Below are 19,659 nucleotides of genomic sequence, written 5' to 3'. Positions count from 1 at the left end.
TGCCAGTCCGCGTGTTTATGTGAGCGCGCGACAGTTGACCCTTGACACGGAATTTTAAAATGTCCGGAAGCTCGTCTGGTCAAGGTAAACCATATGGTTTTAGATTTCTTTACATTTTCTAAAGAAAGTAAAGTACTAGACATCGTTTTCAACCGATTCTGAACCCTTGCAAAGGCTTCAAGAAGGTGGGGAATGAAGTAAAAAGTACGGAATGCTCTCGTATTGTTATTTTTCGTGATGTTATGTTAACGTTACCACATAACGTTAATTTGATTATCTTGCTTGGCCCCCTTTGAACCAAATACATAAGTGTTGTGTCGCCATGGCGCGTCTGTTGTCGCTGAAGAAACTGCTGTTGGTGTACTTTGTCATGTCCACTGGTGCTCTACTCTGGCTGATCCTCAACTTCGGTAAGTCTGAGAATATTGCTGAACCTTTAATTTTTGCTTTATTTCAGTGTATGGAACAGACTATTTACAAAGGATATTTACTGTATCTTCATACGTCTTGCTCATCAGTAGTGTACTGCCAATATTTGGAATTTCAAACTTGGTATTAATGTGAAATGTTTATTCATGTCTGCTCTGGCCTTTGTTTTTGACTCTCACAGGTTTGTTCTGCCACACAAGCAGTAAAGAAGAAGAAACACTTCTTACAAAGACAAGAGAACTAAGACACTGGGAGGAGCGTCTCAGAAGAAGGGAAAGAGACTTACAGAAGAAACCCCAGCAAGATGCCAGCCTGCCTACCATCTATGCCATCATGCCCACCCACACCAGGCATGTACAGAAGGCAGAACTCACGCGTCTGGCACAAACCTTCCTGCACGTCAAGAACTTCCACTGGATCCTGGTGGAGGATTCGCACAGTCGGACAGACCTGGTGACCAGCTTCCTAGCGTCGTGCGGGATCAAATACACCCACCTGAACATTAAAACTCCGGAGGATTACCAGCTGAAGGAGACGGACCCCAACTGGCTAAAGCCTCGTGGTGTGGAGCAGAGGAACGTGGGACTGCAGTGGCTGAGAGAACATCTGGACGAGGACAGTGATAAGGGCGTGGTTTATTTTGCTGACGATGACAACACTTACAGCTTACAACTGTTTGACGAGGTAGTGCTATACATGAAGTCTGAATCAGTCTAGGTGTGATAAGCCATTCACTGTCGAAATATAATATACAATTGGAAGTACCACTGCATGCCAAAGACTTGGTTACTGGGGATGAACATACTTATTTATACAGTTATAACAATGAGAAACCAGCTTCTCATGATGTTGTCTGATGTTGTAATCTATAGTTGATAAGTCATTCAAAAATCATGCACCACACCTCATCAGTTGTTTCTTTTCCAGATGCGGCAAACACGCGGTGTGTCTGTGTGGCCCGTGGGGTTGGTGGGGGGGATGAGGTTCGAGCGACCCGTGGTGGAACATGGCAGGGTTGTCAGGTCTGTTTGAACAATTGTTTTGTAGGGGCACAACTAGTGAACTATCTCATGGGATAACACATCGGCTCTGAAGTTTGGGATGTTTATTCTTATCGATAGTGTTGTGTGGTTCTTCTTATTCCCTTTGAAGGACTGTAAATACTGTGGGTATTTGAACCCTGTGTTGATTTAAACCCTTGTGTTGTATTTCATTTCTACACCCCTGCACCTCAGATGGTACACATACTGGCGACCAGAGAGGCCCTTCGCTATCGACATGGCAGGATTTGCTGTCAACCTGCAGCTGATCCTGGAGAACCCACAGGCAAAGTTTGAGCTGCGTGTGCGGCGAGGTTACTTGGAGTCGTCTCTCTTGGAGCATCTGATCACCATGGATGAACTTGAACCATTGGCAGACAACTGTACCAAGGTTAGGCCAATGTTACCTCTTTCTGTGTATTATAGACTCCAGTTGTTTTTTGTTGTTTAAGTGCAAGTACTTGAGACTAACATTACAGGAGACTGGTACTTGTCTTCCTTTAGAATAAAATTAGATGTAGGGTCTGTTTTGAATTGAAGACAGTTTGTTCTAACATATTCTGCTCCCCACAGGTCTTAGTCTGGCACACAAGGACAGAGAAACCAAAGATGAAGCAGGAAAATCAACTCATTCAGCTTGGGCGACCTTCAGACCCTAGGATAGAAGTGTAGTTAGCACACAAGACTTACCTTGTTATCAATGGTTAAGTATTTTTACCTTACCTAAGTTCAGTGTCACATCAAGGGCTACAAAGCCATTTTTCTATACATGTATTTTGTTTTACCGTATGGTAGTCAATAGGTACACCTTATGTTCTGTGTAACACAATCAGGCATCTAACTCCAAGTGTTCTGTAAAACTACTTAATGAACAAGCCCCTGGTGATATATATATATATAAGAAGTTTACTTCTGTGTAACACAACCAGACACCTGTATATATAACTCCAAGTGTTCTTTAGAAGCCTCTGATGATAAGAGGTTCACGTGTACAACCGATACTTTCTTAGATAGTTCCAGTAACTGCTTCAATGTCATTAAAATCAATCTGAAAGCATACAACTTCTCTGTCTGCTGAGTTTATTTGTTTTTACTAAGTTTGCTTGATAAAAAAAATATAACAGATTTGCCATAATAAACCTTTTAATCAACAACTTTGTGAACAGAATCTCAGTAAAACATAACATCTTTGCTAGCACATAAATGGCTGACTTTATTATGTCAGAAGTATTGTCAAGTATCTTTACTAAAATAGTGAAATCTTTACTATAGAGAAGAAGCTGCAAATAACATAAAACACAAGCTTAAGTACAATAATCCACCCTGAGACTTTTCACACAGAATGTGGATGTTCTTAAGATGGTGTCAACAGTATTAGACTCTACATGTTGTATGTCATGTAATCCCAGAATCAGGTCTGTGTAGCCAATGTGCGTGTAGATTAACCATACTACCAGTAGCTACCGTTTGATGGAACAGAAATATGTTATCTGGACTGCAACATTTTGCTCCCCTGTGATCTTCAACTACCCAGCAGTTAGTTCAGTTACATGTACGTATATCAAGAAAGTTCTCTTTTATACATAATCTAATTGTGCTTGATTCATACATGGGAATCCATTACAAAGAGCACCATTGATAAGATGACTTGCAAAGATATCTGGTGTGAAGAGAGTGACGAGACTTAAGGTTATGGTTTTGTTCAATTTGTGTCATGGTTACATAAGTCATAACTCAGACAGTAGGTTTGGAATGACCTCCACAGCAGTCTCTAGTCTGTGCTTTGCCATTTTTTTGCCAGTTATGACTGTTTTCTGAATTGCTAAATTAAATGTTTTGTAATAAATTTCTCCACTGATCTGATGCCAATCATTGTTTACTCCCATGAACTAGTAAGTACAGAGAATTAAATGTGTTTCCTGTGCAGAAAAACAACAAGACAAGATGCCAGCTGAAAACTGCTATGAAGGTCAGCTTTGGAAGACTGGAACCACACCAATGCAGGATGTGGGAAAATCCATGACACTGGAGGGGTGGTTGGGAAGAAGTTATTCCCGGTGTTACGAGGTAGAATTGGTGTCCTGTGATTGGTCGGTGTCCTGCTGAGTTGCCTCCATCGACATCTTCAGCGCTGCTTGAAGCATCTCATCCTCTGTCATCTCTGACACGGCTGGAATCAACACAAACTTCTGATATGTCAAGTGTTCTAAGTGTCATGGCAGGCTGTGACTAAGGTAAGGTATAATCAGTCAGTGACACTGAAGGTTGAAGGTGGTATATAATCGTGCCTGAGGACTTTGGGGACATCTTAAAAATACTAGTTAGAATTATGTATGGTCATTGAATTTTTTAATATACATGTACATGTAAGTACCTTAGTGCAAGACAATAATTTATATTCCGCTTATCTTCCACTAATATCACTGAAATTTATTGAATCATAAATACATGTACAGTCACTGTACACAAGTTCTTCATGTACAAAATAGATTTGACTGTAATTAAATACAAGTACCTGCTTTTCATTGTTTGTAGAATTATTGTCCTGTGTTTTTTTCATATATCATGCGTAACTTGGCTAATTTGCAGAGATCACCTCCCAGATATCAATAGGTGAATATACAATCTGATGAATATCATAGACTCAAAAAGGTGGCTTTGATTATAGCATCATAAAAAAGTGAAAATAAAAATGAAACTAAAAAAACCTTCCCACACCAACCTGGTTCCTCCCTGCTGGAGTCCTCATCAGGTAAAGAGTCCACCGGGGAAACATCATTCTCTATGGAATTTGGTTTGTTCTGGGGTGGCTCTGCAGGTGGTCCTTTTTCTGGAGATTCAGGGTTGGTCTGTTGTCTGGGGAGATACAGAGACAAAATATTGGCGATGTACCATTAACACTTGTCAACCTTTAGGAATTTGATACTGTTTGTACTACAACTGTTTGTACCATAACTTTTTGCCATAGAGTGCTTAGTTACTTACAGCAGTTGGATCTGCCTCTGACTCACCTTTCAAAGAAAGCCTGTCTCCGCCGCCTCAACTCATCAAGGTCAACAGGGTCTGGTTCCTTTGTCGGGTGGGAGGGGGGTGCACTGCTACTGGCACCAGATGACTCTGGGGCATGGTCCTGCCCTTGCTGGGGAACACTTTCTAGATAACCTGCAACATAGGAACATTTACACTGAAGGTTACTAGTACATCTGGACATTTCTTTATACACAACTTTGCCCCAATAAAAGTGGTAAGTATTGATGTTTTAACAGTATCAGGACAATCATGATGCATTCTATCCTTTTGTGCAGGTTACTAGTACATGTTTGTACAATGTATATAAAAAGTACCCACCTTGCATACTAAGTCTTAGTGCCTCCTGTAGTGACTTGTCGTCCAGCTCATTCTCCTGCCGACTTATTCTCAGAGCCTCAGCCAAGTCTGGGTCATCCTCCTGACTAGACTGCCCCCCGGTACTGGCATCACTCAATCTCCCCTCGTCTTTCTCTCTCTGTTTGTTCACTTCACTGATGAGTTTGGGTCTTTCCAGTTGCACAGCTGGAGATATTCTCAGGATTCCATCTGCTTCACACTCTGGGAGAGTTCCTCGTACAGAATAAATGGAGTAGCCTGGATATAAGACAGGGATGGTGTTCAATATACCAGTCAAAAGGAACAAGTTTCCCAGGACTTCAAACCTTTACATACTGTACATAGCTCATGTTCTTCTTGTTATGACTGGTGAAAGAATTGCTTTCTGTAGGCTAAAACTGGATTGAGAAACATTTCTATGATAGTATGAAGACTTCCACTTTGCTAATTATAATGTTAACTGTTGATTGTTGTGTCTGTGTGTCAAACATACCTTCTTGTTGTAGCTGTGCCAAGAAGAGTGACAAGTAGGTGTCAGATATTAACTCAGGACCAATCAGAAGGGAGTTCAAGTTGAACCACTGCAAGATAGAAGTTTGTGATAAACAAGATACAGACAACCTTCATGGCGAAAACAACAGCAAAATTTGAAATGCTGGTGAAAAATAATACAATTCAGTAAAAATTTATGCCTATGATAGCCTTGTGACATCATAGGGTTTGGGTATATATCTAATGCTGTAGATAATGTGTTATTTCACAGCCACACCTACCTGATATCCCAGTTTCCTGATGGACAACCAGTGTTCACGGAAGTTACAAATGAAAGCTTCCTCTTGTCTGGGGAAAGAGAAGAGAAATAAGTGCATCAAAACACCCAGAATCTAGGAATATTTTGTATCTAAGAATGTGTCTTTCCTCAGTACTGTCCCATATCAAAGTGGAATGCCAGGTTTCATTAAACAAGCTTTTATTTTAGACAGGACCTATGACCTAGGTGTGACAAGCTCTTTGATGTAAGATAACAGACAACTGCAAGAAGGTGGCCAAGTCAGTGAGTGAGCTGCATGTGTGCCTTACGTGGGGTGTTCAGATGTCTCCAGGTATTCCTGACTTGTTATTGGTACCAGTCTCAGGCACCACACTTCCAGCGCCCTACTGATTACCTGGGAACAGAACAAACTAATCTTAGTCTTTTTTTTAATGAAAATGAACAAGGAACCACAAAGTACATCCCTAACAAAGTACAGCTACAAAAGCTTGAAAGAAAAGTAGACAACGGGTGACCCTTACCTGGATGGAAAAGAAGCCACTGTCATCCATATTTGAAGATGGTTGCTGTAGAGGGAAGATAAAGAAGGGTCCTCATTAAGTTTTCCTGCCAACTGACAGGTACTTCTTATGAGATTGTCTGGGCTCAACTACAGTCATTAGATAAGTGCAGGACACTCACTGAGTTTTAGGAGAAAATGAGAAACATTGATTATCTTTCAGCCAATATTAATGCTTTCACCTAAAGAAATGAGTAGGAAATGGTGGCCTCTTCACTAAAATATTGATACATTTGTATATCAATCTTTATTATTATTTACTAGAATAAATGTGGATGGCTTCTGACAAGCCTGGTTCTTAATCTTTTTAAGTTACATGGATGTAAACTAAGTTCCAATATTCTATGGACAAAACAACCTGTATTCTGCCTGATCTGAAGCACCTGTACCATACCTGTAGGAAGTGCTGGTACTCTGCTGTTGTTGTTCCTCCCTCTGCCATCCTCTCACGCTCAGCCTCATCCAGCTGCTGGGCAAACGAGGCCAGGTCCACTGCCGTGAAGTACTCACCTGTGGGAAAACACACGTATGAGTTATAAACAGATGTATTGCATGGAAAATACAGCCATGTGGCATAGGCAAGATGCGACCCATTGCATAGAAATCTCAGCATCTTATCTGAAGATGCAACAATTACATGTTCATATAACGTTACAATAGCATGTACATGGCTCATTCAAATGACAGGGTTTCACAATTTTCATCTTATAGTTATAAGAAACTATGAACAGAAAAAATCTGCCTAAAAACTTAAAGGAATACAAAATTATTTTAGCTTCAGTTCCCTATTCTGGTGACCATTCTAAGACTGTCTGTCATAATAGTGCTAGCTACATCAGATGTCAGATTTTGGCAGGATGCACCTTGTAATCCTGCCAAGTAACACAGATTAGATCAACGCTATTGCAGGTCTAAAAGGCATGGTGTGATTTGGGCAAATGAACAGGTCTGGGTCCATTCCAACACAGACGTAATGTCATTACTATGTCAAATATGCCCATACAAACATTGTGTTTGCAGTCATGTGACTATGACATAATCTGGAACCTATCATGTTGGTGGGTTAGAAACACTAGCAATATACTCTAACAACTGATTTGCCATCACCTCAAATGTGCTTGCTTTTTGCCTCTGCATTATACATGTATGTAGTGCATATCTATAAAATACAGAGAATGGCAACAGTACAGAGAATAGACTACAGCATACAAGTATATATACAAATGTATTTAGTCTTTCTTTGGCTTGACGTGTGCCTTCCACGTCATGACTACTAAAGTACTTGCTATATCTTGCATCTGTATTTCACCAAGATGGCATGAGTTGCAATGTCAAGTACAGTCACACTGCAATATACTGTGAATTTGAATATCTTTTACTTGTAGAAAGTGCCGAGTCTACAAAATATGTGCTTACATACCTTGCAGTAGAGCATTGAGGCAATGCTGGGCACACAGTGAGCCCTCTTGCTGAAAGTGCAAGGGAGCATAAAATGAGTAACGTTATATTTATAACTGTTAACAACAATGGGCACCTGTTCGATCCCAGCAGCATGACCAACTTTATGTCACACGGTGATTCTAAAGCCTGGTTTTAGTCAGCCCTAACCCTCAGAGGGACACTAGACTTTAATTTTTCAACTCAGCGGCGTCATAATTTATGAGGAAGCGAAGTTTCATGCCGGTCCTGCGCCACTCCCTAGACGGCAATAATATTATGATAACATTACTGAACCTGACCTTAATAGAGGATCAATAGCACATCTGTACGAAAATTAAGTTTCATAAATATGTTTATCTATTGTGAGTACTAGAGAAAAATATTTCTTTTTAATGTTGGGGACGTTTCTAAGAACTCATGAACAACGCTTCCGGTATCTTCATGCGGTATCCTCAACATTCATGATGACAAGCAATCCATTGTCATAAAAACATTACGTCCACCGAGGGCAGAAAAGTACCACTCTTGACATAAAATTTCATACAGCTATAATGAGAAATATCCAAGGTTTGCGAAAAAAATAATCACCGTCCTAAATGGCTGTTATCTGAAACGTAATCGCTGGAAAAAGTCCTCAACAACTCACCTTTTCGTGAAAGATTGACTCCATTTTGGAAAATGACGTCAGTTCTCCCAGGGTGCTCTGCGCGGGGAAAACCCTGTTTATCGATTGACCAATCAAATAGCGCAGTATTTCATCCTGACCAATCAGCGTTTAGTTCAATGTGTGGCAATTTTTAAACAGCTGTGCAGGCCAGACGGAGAGGACGCTGCAGCTCTTCCTTCTGACTCCCATTTTTCAGTCCTTCATCGTGCAAAAAAAAGCCAATTTTCTGGTTTGTACTCAACAAACAGTGATTTGACAACACAGAGGCATAATTTGCTTCTCAAAGTTCAGGTGGATTGACGCGAAAATCGCAATTTTCTACCGGATTTTTATTCTTTGGTAGCTTTGTTTGTTTTGCGGAATCAACAGCTCGAGACGAAGCCAAGCCAAGCCAAGCGCAGTTCAGCATCATGCCTACTACTTCAAGACTCGAAGACTACGAAGTTCTGTACACCATTGGGACCGGCTCTTATGGAACCTGCAAGAAAGTTCGCCGGAAGACCGATGGCAAGGTAGCAGGCTTAGCTTTGTGTGAACCTTTCGATTTGTTTGTTCTCAAATGTCGCATAACAAAGAAATTGCATGTGAAGCTTGGCAGGCGTGGCTGTTGTTTGAAAATTATTTTGATTACTAGTACTATGAACATAGCTTGATATATCTCGTCAAGAGAAAAGCACAGAGGTATCTTGGCATGTAGCTGACCAAAAGTAGCTGGGACATTGGCGAACTGATTGAAACGATGCTATTAGGATCTAAAACTAAAAAAGTCCCTGTCCGAATCTTGTGTAACTGGTAATTAGCGCCTCTGACAGTTATACATACGAATTAGAAACTCTGGCCGCCTTTGTTGAATAGCCAAAGCACCATACAAGAATTTTGCGCATGTTGCAGACAATTTTATTTGTCGCCAAGCACTCCCCAGAAGTGGTAGGACAATTGTGTTCCAGTCACCTTGAGGGACAGGCTATTAGTACTATTACCAGGATATTGTTTGTGAGAATGTTGTGTGACAAGCTGGTTTTACCAGGTGTCATGTCCTCATTATGTCAGAAGCTTGTGTGTCACAACTCATAAGGTCATGATCTCATCCAGCTATAATACATTCAAATCTACACTTTGCTGCAGTGTAGAAGGAGATGTGACCCCAAATGAGGATGAGAAAGGTTAGGTTCTTGTACTGATTGTTACTAATGTTATTGTCTATTATCTATTGTTGTGCAGGTCCTGGTGTGGAAGGAAATGGACTATGGCACCATGTCGGAGGCGGAGAAGTCCATGCTGGTGTCGGAGGTGAACCTGCTGCGTGAGCTGAAGCACCAGCACATCGTACGGTACTACGACCGCATCATCGACCGCAGCAACACCACCATCTACATCGTCATGGAGTACTGTGAGGGCGGCGACCTGGCCAGCCTCATCTCCAGGTGTCGCAGGGAAAGGTAAGGGTACAACAATAGGCTATTGTGGTCAAGTATTTGTGATCTTTCAATTTTTCTTTGCTTTCTTTTTTCTTACTTCATTCATTCATGTACATGTATTGAAATTTTTTCATTCATTCAACCACAAACTTTCATCTCCAGACGATATTTAGAGGAGGACCTGATCTGGAAGCTGTTCTTCCAAATCTGCCTGGCGCTGAAGGAATGTCACAACCGACGTGACGGAAAGACATTCCTGCATCGTGACCTGAAACCTGCCAACGTCTTCCTGGATGCTAACAAGGATGTGAAGCTGGGAGACTTTGGGCTGGCCAGGGTTCTGGCTCATGATACCAGCTTTGCGAAAACATTTGTTGGGACACCATACTACATGTCTCCGGTGAGATGTCTGACAGCTTTGTTTTACTGGGTAAACACGATGATAACACTACAGTGACCACAGAGAAAACACACTTCTTAACTCTTGATCATGTTAAAGATCCCACCACACTAACAACAATTTGTTCAGAATCCCTTGTGATGACAATTCTAGAAAGGAAAGAATCAGTCATATTGTGTAACATATTATATTGTATTTTTGTTTTCACAGGAACAAATGAACAACATGTCGTACAACGAGAAGTCAGACATCTGGTCACTAGGGTGCCTCATCTACGAACTCTGCTCCTTGTCGTGAGTTAATTTTATCTGTTTCACATCCAGGCAGTCCTGTGCATTTTATCACAGATTTAGGGAATGAATATAAGGAATTAAGGTTATCCTCTAGTATTAGTTTTATTTTCTTGGAAATACAATAATAGAATTATCCTCATACAAGCTTGTCAATTTGTTCCTCTGTAATTTTCATTTATTTCTATGTCCTTTATACAATAGTCTGTACACATGATAAAAATTAGTTAGGAACTTTGTGTAAGTGAATGAGCGATATGATTGTTTGACAGGCCACCCTTCCTGGCAGCCAACCAGAAGCAGCTGGCTGTGCGTGTGCGGGAGGGGAAGTACCGCCGAGTTCCGTACCAGTACTCAGACGAGCTGAACTCCGTCATCGGCTCCATGCTCAACATCACGGTGAGACAAACCTGCCTGTTCCTCATCAGCTGAGCTACTAGGCTCACCTCAGTCCACAAGCATGTCCTTTGGTCCCTTAGTAAACTTTGTGTGAATTTGGCTAGTTGGTAATGAAGGATCTTGTGAAGACAGTCTATAGTGCAGGGCACTACAATTTTTACAAACTCTTAGTCTACATTTTCACAAAGACTTTAACCTAGTACAAAACTGTGTGTCTGCAACCCAGGATGACTGTAGGCCAGACATAGAGACATTGCTCCTGAGACCACAGCTGGCCTCTCGGCTGAGGGAGTACAATGCCAAGAATGAGAAGACAGAAGCTCCACGCCGCAGGTCACGTGAAGACACGGAAGGTCGCAGGAGATCACGAGAGAGGGAGGACCTGTTAAAGCAGAGGGAGGACGCTCTCATGGCAAAGGAGCGTTCCTTGGAGGACAAGGAGAAGGAGGTGGAGGGTAAGTCTGGAGAACTTTTGGAAGGTCACTCTTCATCTGGTATTCTGGCCACAGACTCAATCTGGTGAAGTTAGTACCACAGACAAACATTTGTTATTGTTTCTGAAGTACTGATCTGCTTTGTCTATCATTTCAGCCCGAGAGAAAAACCTAGCAGTAAGGGAAAAGATTGTGGAAGACAAGTTAGCAAGGTATGATGTTTTTGCTTGTTTTCTGTACGCGTCTCGGAAAATTTGACCTTGAACCTTTTTCATCACAGTTATTGAGATTCATCTCTCAAATACAGTACCTTAAAATCAGAAAAACTGTTTTGTTGTGCAGGGCTGAGTCACTGATGAAGCAGTACACTGAGCTGGCTGTTGCCAAGGCCAACCGGGCACTGGCTGATTTTGACATCAATGCTGACGACACATGCACAGGTAGACTCTCACCTCGGCTTACTGACAACTACTTACGTGTCAGAGAGAGGAAGAAAGGGAGGGGATGTCGGTCTCCTTTGTAAGGGGGGGGGGGTAGTTTCTTTGAATGGGTATTGGTCTCTCATGAAAGGGGACAATTTGTCTGGTTTCCACAATAACAAGCAGATGGTTTTTATTTCCATATAAAAGACCAGTTTTTAGAATCACAATTTTTTAAATTTACGAGTTACTTCCTCCTGAAATTTCTCATTTTTATGTTATTTTTAACAATGTGAAGGAAGAAAACTTCCAAATGAATGTTTTACAAAAAACATGTCCAGTACTAAGATTGTTTTCTTTCCACCTGGAGATTGGTAATACAGTCTAAGTGGTGCTGCTGATTGTCTGTAGCTGATTCCACTATTATATTGTCAGGTGTTTTGGGGGACCCACATGCTGCATGCGGCATAGCTGACAGTAGAGTCCCAGCACAGAAGTCTGCGTCTTGTAAACTGTGGGGAGTGTTGTGGAACATTGGGCTGTACTCGTGTCTCACTGTGGTCATGTTACAAATGGCACTACCATTTCTGTGAAACTGGATGATGATTTGAATCATGTCTATGAAAGAGCTTTGTTTTAACAATGGACATTTCTGCTCAAATGTCTTCATAATAAAGTCTTTTTAGTGCAATGAAAGGCCATGGCAATGTTTTAGAGAGTAAAATAGAGATTTTTTAAGTTGTTTGGTATTTGTGATCTTGTAACTAAGGCTGATTGCTTATTGAACCAATAAAGGAAAAAAATTCAAAAAATTTTATCTGATAATTAGTGACAAAATTCTTAATTAGATTAACCATGTCAGCCAATCAATGCAGGACTGGATAAAACCACCTTATTTGCATATTAGTCAATTTGCATATCAACTTGTGCCTCTAGTTCTACCATGTTCACAAGCAGGCAATAATGAAGCTAAAATTGATTCAATTTAGTGTCATTGAAATTGATATCTTTCTGTAACAGCTTCCAACTACAAAATGTATTTTTTTATTTTTTCTCTGAATACCATTCTAACTTTCTTCTCTCTTTTGCAGAGAAATCCCTGTCTAAGAAGAAGGTGCATTTCTCTGTTCTCCCTGGGAAGGAGAATGAGCGTGGCGATGATGACCTGGGATCAAGCTTCATCTCCCAGTACAATGGCTACAAGGCAGGCGGGAACAAGGCTGAGCTGAAGGCACGACTGGACAGGGCCAGGATACGGGGTGTGGCACTGAAGCATGTGGAGGCTAATGCCACCTTCAAGAGTAGACAGCTACTGGGCATGAGATAGACTTGGAAAATGTTAAGTGTTAGAGAAAAACACAATCATTACTAGGCACGAGAAAGTCTTGGTATGAGATAAGACTTGAGGAAGTTGAGAAAAAGGAACTTAATATCTGTACTACTGACAGAGATCCCTAAAGTGTTTATCAGCTTAGAGTTAGCAATACAGTATTACTGTAGAGTTGTCCGTTTGGGATTGCTTCTCAAAAACCACACTTGGTGGTTGCTATACATGCAAGTGACTTGATTGCAATATGATTTCTCTATTGTGAATCACCTCTTGTCAACAGTGCTATGTACATAGTCTCTATTGCCTGAACAAATCACTGTAAATACTCTGTAAAAAAAAATCTGAGCCCATGATTGAAGAAAACTATCACGTATGCAGTGTTTACATTTTTATTGTGTTATGTTGTGTGAACATAGACTATGTTTAGTCTTACAAATAAATCTATTTGTAAAGAAACGGTTGAACTGTTGTGTTCATCTCAGAAAGCTTGGGGTTCATACTTCATAGTTATATTTCTGACAAAAAAAAGAAGATACTTCTTTCACTTGAATGAAGTTGCTGGATTTTAGCTGTATACAGGTACTGTATCAACAACAAAGATGCTTGGAAATCACATTTCTGGTCTTGAAGAATAACCATATAGATCATATGAAAGTCTGTCATCCCATGTCTGTCACCATGGCTCCTTCTCCCCAGGCTTGAGCTCTCTGTGGAACAGCATGCTCTTGTTCTTGAAGGCAGCCAGCCTGTGAGTGGACTCGTAGTTGTTGATCCACATGCCGATGAGGAAGCCCCCCAGGGGGAGTGACAGGGACCAGTAGTCCTTCAGTATGGTCCGCACTGCATTCACAACCATGGCTGTGGTGCTGGGACCTACATAAAACACAAGGATTCATATTGACGTATAACTGAACAGATTTGTCTCTATGTCTGAAGGAAATAAATCATAGCCATTAGTATGAAAACATTAGTATGAAAACGCTACTACATGTATGAGCTGTGTAGATGGAAGATTTATCTCTGTAACCACAAATACATTGTAGGTGCAACTGAACTCTTGACTCAATGCATTGCCCTCAATGTGTGCCATCAGAGCACACATTACCATCCAATAAGTTTGATTTACAAATACAAGCAATAGATTATGAAGCTGCTAGTGCAATGCTAGCCAACATGTTGAGACCGTTAGAAGCATCTTATATCATAGCCTGAGTTTCAAAATCTCTCTCTGTCAGGGGATGATTTGACCTGTACTTCTAGGGTCCTGGAGAATACCGGTCGTTTCGTTACATGGTCGTTTCGTTACAGACGTTTCGTTACATGATGGAAGTGGTTTCGTTACATGACATTGAGTCATTTCGTTACAGGGTATAGTCAGGTACTCTTTTCACATGGGGATTTACTAACACATTAGAGCTGCTGTCACTTATGTGTAATGTAGTAGTTTCCCCCGAATTTTGATGAATTTTGCAGATTTTCAAGCAGACTGCGGCGGCAGATTTTCGGCTGCGACGGCGGGGACTGTTACCTTTCTCCGCACTAAACAGCAACCAGGCGAAGTCTCAAGTTGGCGACCACGACAATAAAAGCTTAAAACATAGCGATATTCAACATATATAAGGCGATGTGTACAATAATCAAACATTTTTAGACGTTCATGTGCGTGTGCGGCGGGCCTGTGGCGCCGGTATGTTGGCGGGCCAACATAATAAAAATGACGCACACACTTTCGTTGGCTTCCGGTGCGCCGACAAAATGCCAATAAATCGACATACAATACCGCTTCAAAGTTTATCTGTCAGACTAAAACCACTCATCACCATTTTCTTACTAAATAATGCCCATGTGGCAGCGTAGAACGAGATAGAACCAGAAAATAAAACGTTTCCGTACAACGCACGCAAAAATTCTTCGCCACCGACAACTGATGCTATACCGGCATGCATCGCGTGACCCAGGGGGTCTTCTTTTCTTCCGGTAATGAACCCCGCTAATGCTATGCCCGGTACGAATAAAGAAACGGAAATAACGACGCCGGATTTCATGACACCAACAAAACAAGATTTATTAACACGAAGTTTTATTTACACATTGTATTTACTGTAACTTAAAAAAAAGTTTTATTCACTGTAGTCGTTTTAGTTGCAACCAGTCATTTAATCAAGAAATTACTATCTACAACTATGTCCGATAACAATATTAAACCATGCAAAATGATCGGGAGTCACATAATCAAGAGATTACTATCTACAACTATGTCTATTAAAAATGCTGAATGATCGGGATAGTTGTAACTGAGAAGTCACATAATCAAGAAATTACTATCTACAACTATGTCCAATAACAATATTAAACCATGCAAAATGATCGGGATACATAGTCAATAAATTACTATCTACAACTCATGATGTCCATTATAAATGCTGAATGATCGGGATAGTTGTAACTGAGTCACATAATCAAGAAATTACTACTAGTATATACAACTATGTCCAATAACAATATTAAACCATGCAGAATGATCGGGAGTCACATAATCAAGAAATTGCTATCTACATGTACAACTATGTCCATTAAAAATGCTGAATGATCGGGATAGTTGTAACTGAGAAGTCACATAATCAAGAAATTACTATCTGCAACTATGTCCACATCAAAATACACGTCAATGTTCACATCAAAGTACACATCAATGTCCAGATCAATGTCCACAGCTTACTCCTCATCCTCGGACTCAGACTCGGACTCACCACGATCCGTGTAGTGCCGTGCCGGCTCCGGGCAGTAGTGGCTGGCGGCACGCAACAGTTCGCTGGCAGTCAGCTCCCCATCTTCGTACCTCTGCCAAAGCCTGAAGATCTTCTCCTGCGCCTCCCTGCTCCCCTTCCTTTGCGTGCGTGACAGCTTCTGGTCCCTGACGAGGCGGATGTTCAGCTCCACGAGCGCTGCTTCCTTCTCAAGCTGGGGTACGAGCAAGTAGAACGGCAGGTGGCACTTGTCGGCAGCTCTCTTGTTGAGGGCATTATGCCACCCCTCAACGTCATTGTTCGTTCGGACTGCCTTCTTGAAGACAGTACATGACTGGGGAGGGTGGAACGTGGACTTTACCCACCGCTTGTCCACGTAGGCTACGAACCTCATCAGTGCCGGTGTGGTGGCCTGTGTCTTCAGCCTCTCCCATTCGGCTGGGATCACCTCCGGGGGCAGCACTGGCAGTGACAGGATCTGTCGCAGATACTTGTAGGTCGCACCCTTCCTCATGTAGGTCGTCTGAAGCCCGAGCTTCTGAATCCGTCTGAAGAGGCACTGGGCCCAGTGGAAGCTGCATCCCATCTTCCTCACGTCGGGTAGCACACTGGACATTGCTGACCACATCGCCTTCTCAAAGTCCATCATGGCGCGCGTCACGTTTGCTGTTGGCAAGATCTCCACGATCTTCTCGAGGACTTTCCTGTAGTCGTCTTTTTCTCGTCGAGACATCAGCACAAACACCAGGGGGACGCTCTTGATGCACTCATCCTTTTTCACAAAGGCACTGATGGTGAACAGCTGGGCGAATGGTGCACGACACAGTTTGAAAGTTCCGTCCATGTACCATGTCTTCGCGTTAGACAGGTGTTTTAGCTGAATGTCCGTTGCAAAGATCAGATGTCGCTGTCCGCCTACCCGCACATCCGCTCTGAAGAACGACGCTGGGACGTGATTCTCATCAACGACAAAGTTCAAGTCTTTCGGTTCTTCGGGTCGCAGCTTCTGCCGGTGACGATTGGCTGCCCTGGCCAAATGTTCCGGCTTCCGAAGTGATGGGCACGGCGAATCGCCCAGTTCTTCCAACAGCACATCGTCAACAATGGCCGCTGCTGACTTAAACAAGTCCTTCTCCGCTTCAGCCTTCACCCGGGCCGCGATCTTGGCCGCTGTCGCCGCACCCACATCGGGCCCATGGTTGTGTTGGTGGGGGCCTGCCTCGAACACACCATCCCGCTCCTTTACTGTAGCCTTGCACGGCGCGCCTTTGGGTCGAACGGTACAGGTCTAGTGTACAGCGCCACTGGGTAGGCGACGCTGCACCCCGAACTTGTAGCCAAGGTTGTCGATCAGCTGCAGCTGTCCTCTCTTTGATGCCCCCTCGACCACCTCGTAGGTACATGGCACCGGATGGTCGTCGACCTCCATCTCCTCCAGAGCGGATTCCTCGAGGGAATCCTCCATCGACTCGTCCACTTGGAACGCGGCCGGCGGTGACATGGCTGACTGGTCTTCGATGATGGAAGTTGGACCCGTGGTGTTGACAGTTGTGTCCATGTCGCTCTCCGCGCGTGTTGCACGACAGTTGCTACATGCCCATACTCCGATATCTGCTTCTCCTCTACAAAGCTGTCTGTAGAGTTCTTGCGATATACCTTAAAAAAGACGAAAAAGAAAACTATCAATACAAAGCCTACAGATACAGGTGGCAGGGGGTCGCAAAGTGGTGAATTTAATAAGGTCGTTAAGGCCATGTTGATTGGATGACATCATCAATTTAAAATTTAAAAAAAAGTTTTCAACCACACTGCAAATCAAACGGAAAAAAAAGACGAAAATGTAAGAAGAAACATGTCAAAACCAACATGTCGTATGTTGTAAAATCCTTCACAAATTATTCCAACCCTTGGTCAATGTTTACAAAGAAAAATTCATATTCCTCATGAAACTCGATAATCCTCGTATTATATTATAAGCTCCATCTGTTCTTACATTTACAACTGTTTTAAGAAGCGAGAAGTAGAACCTGTACATTTGTAGTTTTTTTATCATTCATTCCCCACTACACATGATGGTAACAGCTTCCATTTCGCCGCGCAGAATCGAAGGCTTTCTTGAAATCAACAATAAAATCCACCCAAACCCCCGTGTGGATATCTGTTGATCAATCAGAGTTTTGAGCAGAAATACATTGTCACTTGTTCGGCAATTTGTTCGAAAGCCAGACTGAAATGCCCAAGGACCACTGGATAAGGTTTACGTTAATAGGCTAAGTGTGGAAAACGTAACGAGACACGAAACTGACACGAGAGGAAAATGAAAAAAAATGCAATTGCCTACCTGTATTGCACGTTCTGTGTTGCCATCCAAAGCACCGGTCACATTGTAGAGCATGCTGTCTCTCCCTGACGCTCGAATCGCACACGACGCACAAAGCCATGATTGAAACGAATGACTGAATCCCTCTACATCTCTGTCTTTTAAAGGCAAAAGCTAAGTTGTCTTGCACACACATGAGTCACACGCCGTCTCTTTTGAGGTCCGAAAGTCATTGTCTTTAAACACCCAAAAGAACCCGACAAGCCGCCTGTGATCTGCCGTGAACAAAAGTTGAAAAAGTTGTCTGGACAACGGTTTTAAAAATCCAAGCGAAAGTCTCTTTGTAGTGTTGATGTATTGTTGTAATAATAGCAACAATGAAAAACCGCCAGTTATCTTTTGAAACTCATTTGTTGTCTGTGCTTCATGGGTTAGTGTAATTCTTTTATCATTCATTTATTAGCCAGTGCGCTAACATCCATCAAAGACTGTGGTGCTAGACAACTGGATGTACTCTATGGGTCTCTACGTTTCACTGTCTTATTTTTCTTGAGTTTTTCAAGTCTTCCTCTACCGCGCCCACAACTAACTGTTCTATATAATAGATAACGCTAGCTGTTGTTAGCTATGCAATTTCCCTGTTACGTAAAAAATTGTTTCGAATAAAAAAACGCAGTCAAATCTCGCGCCACCAGATTTGCCGCATTGGCTGACGGGATGCTGACGTGACCACAACGTTTGTATACACGCCATCGGCGCCATTTTGTTTCTTTGTTTAAATTTTACGGCGAAAGATCTCAAAGGGATTTACACTATGAGTGTACAGTTTGTGGACTCAAGTTGTACATAAGAAGGTGATGACTTCACTGCCGACATACTTACCTTCATTTTAAGCCCAAATTGACACCGATGTCATTTAATTCGACATAGATAAACATGCTTGTTGTTGCGGAAGGCTTGTGTGTGCTTGTGTGTGGTTGTGTTTCGTGTATAGCTCTAGCGTACGTTCGCCAAAATTCTGACAAATGAGCGGCGTAACTAAGCGACTTCCACTATATATGTTGAATATCCGTATGTTCTAAACTTTTATTGAAAGCAAGTAGTTGTCGTGAACGCCAACATGAGGAAAGGTTACAGTCCCCGCGCCGCTGGTCGGTGTTTACTGCGGGGACAGGTTACAGTCCGGCCGCCGCTGGCCAGCCAACTCCCCTCGGGCTCAACTCCCCCGTAGTGGTAATTTAGGCAGGCGGGCGAATGGCTCTCGGCTGCCGAAGGAAAACGGCTAACCGATACTAGTTTGGCATCCAGGGTATGTTTACTGCGGGGAAAGGTTACAGTCCCGCCGCCGCTGGTTGGTGTTTACTGCGGGGAAAGGTTACAGTCCCGCCGCCGCTGGTTGGTGTTTACTGCGGGGAAAGGCTACAGTCCCGCCGCCGCGGTCGAAAATCTGCCGCCGCAGCCGAAAATTCATCTGCAGAATTCATCAAAATTGGGGGGAATCACTACAGTACAGAGAAATGATGGTAACTATAATGTGTAACGAAAGCACTTTTCCGTGTGTAACGAAATAACTGAATCAATGTAACGAAATGACTATAGGTCCATGTAACGAACTGGTCATGTAACGAA

General features: G+C 42.4%; 3 protein-coding genes and 1 pseudogene across 5 annotated transcripts; 2 read left to right on the top strand and 2 right to left on the bottom strand.

Annotated features, from left to right (window-relative positions):
• Window positions 1-7: 7 nt before the first annotated feature.
• LOC109470262 (galactosylgalactosylxylosylprotein 3-beta-glucuronosyltransferase 3-like) lies at window positions 8-2,504 on the top strand. Of its 2 annotated transcripts, none has more exons than XM_019769133.1 (6): window positions 8-84; window positions 311-410; window positions 611-1,113; window positions 1,357-1,451; window positions 1,665-1,860; window positions 2,043-2,504. In XM_019769133.1, exons 2-6 carry the CDS (start codon window positions 323-325, stop codon window positions 2,139-2,141), a joined length of 981 nt encoding a protein of 326 aa, XP_019624692.1. In that variant the 5' UTR covers window positions 8-84; window positions 311-322; the 3' UTR covers window positions 2,142-2,504. The 2 variants fall into 2 exon arrangements, with proteins under 2 accessions (XP_019624692.1, XP_019624693.1); XM_019769134.1 differs by having other exon boundaries at window positions 302-410.
• Window positions 2,284-8,324, bottom strand: LOC109470256 (ataxin-3-like). The gene is made up of 11 exons (XM_019769125.1): window positions 8,253-8,324; window positions 7,587-7,635; window positions 6,561-6,676; window positions 6,129-6,173; window positions 5,916-6,001; window positions 5,609-5,675; window positions 5,329-5,416; window positions 4,818-5,093; window positions 4,481-4,631; window positions 4,192-4,325; window positions 2,284-3,639 (listed from the first exon to the last, which is right to left on the bottom strand). The coding sequence occupies exons 1-11, from the start codon at window positions 8,274-8,276 to the stop codon at window positions 3,530-3,532; spliced, it is 1,146 nt and encodes a 381-aa protein (XP_019624684.1). The 5' UTR covers window positions 8,277-8,324; the 3' UTR covers window positions 2,284-3,529.
• A 359-nt stretch (window positions 8,325-8,683) lies between these two features.
• On the top strand, window positions 8,684-13,438 carry LOC109470253 (serine/threonine-protein kinase Nek2-like). Of its 2 annotated transcripts, none has more exons than XM_019769118.1 (9): window positions 8,684-8,785; window positions 9,495-9,712; window positions 9,854-10,091; window positions 10,302-10,384; window positions 10,654-10,780; window positions 11,007-11,235; window positions 11,372-11,426; window positions 11,557-11,654; window positions 12,725-13,438. In XM_019769118.1, the coding sequence occupies exons 1-9, from the start codon at window positions 8,684-8,686 to the stop codon at window positions 12,958-12,960; spliced, it is 1,386 nt and encodes a 461-aa protein (XP_019624677.1). In that variant the 3' UTR covers window positions 12,961-13,438. The 2 variants fall into 2 exon arrangements, with proteins under 2 accessions (XP_019624677.1, XP_019624678.1); XM_019769119.1 differs by lacking the exon at window positions 12,725-13,438 and adding an exon at window positions 12,069-12,470.
• Window positions 13,439-15,099: 1,661 nt separating this feature from the next.
• On the bottom strand, window positions 15,100-18,267 carry LOC109470246 (annotated as a pseudogene).
• Between the last annotated feature and the right edge of the window lie 1,392 nt (window positions 18,268-19,659).

Source organism: Branchiostoma belcheri, unplaced genomic scaffold (assembly GCF_001625305.1).
Source record: "Branchiostoma belcheri isolate BF01 breed outbred unplaced genomic scaffold, Haploidv18h27 scaffold22, whole genome shotgun sequence".
Classification (NCBI taxonomy): domain Eukaryota; kingdom Metazoa; phylum Chordata; class Leptocardii; order Amphioxiformes; family Branchiostomatidae; genus Branchiostoma; species Branchiostoma belcheri.
Note: the sequence above shows the minus strand (reverse complement) of the source record. Positions and strands in the feature narration are given on the sequence as shown.

What these genes read in the sequence shown, in the direction of transcription:
- LOC109470262 (XM_019769133.1), top strand. Translation starts at nt 323, where the DNA reads ATGGCGCGTCTGTTGTCGCTGAAGAAACTGCTGTTGGTGTACTTTGTC. An exon ending in GCTTACAACTGTTTGACGAG is followed by an intron (nt 1,114 to 1,356) that starts GTAGTGCTATAC and finishes TTTCTTTTCCAG; the next exon opens with ATGCGGCAAACACGCGGTGT. An exon ending in TGGCAGACAACTGTACCAAG is followed by an intron (nt 1,861 to 2,042) that starts GTTAGGCCAATG and finishes TGCTCCCCACAG; the next exon opens with GTCTTAGTCTGGCACACAAG.
- LOC109470256 (XM_019769125.1), bottom strand. Translation starts at nt 8,276, where the DNA reads ATGGAGTCAATCTTTCACGAAAAG. An exon ending in CCTCAATGCTCTACTGCAAG is followed by an intron (nt 6,677 to 7,586) that starts GTATGTAAGCAC and finishes GTTTTCCCACAG; the next exon opens with GTGAGTACTTCACGGCAGTG. An exon ending in GGCACAGCTACAACAAGAAG is followed by an intron (nt 5,094 to 5,328) that starts GTATGTTTGACA and finishes TCTTATATCCAG; the next exon opens with GCTACTCCATTTATTCTGTA.
- LOC109470253 (XM_019769118.1), top strand. Translation starts at nt 8,684, where the DNA reads ATGCCTACTACTTCAAGACTCGAAGACTACGAAGTTCTGTACACCATT. An exon ending in GTGGAAGACAAGTTAGCAAG is followed by an intron (nt 11,427 to 11,556) that starts GTATGATGTTTT and finishes TTTGTTGTGCAG; the next exon opens with GGCTGAGTCACTGATGAAGC. An exon ending in TGCTGACGACACATGCACAG is followed by an intron (nt 11,655 to 12,724) that starts GTAGACTCTCAC and finishes TCTCTTTTGCAG; the next exon opens with AGAAATCCCTGTCTAAGAAG.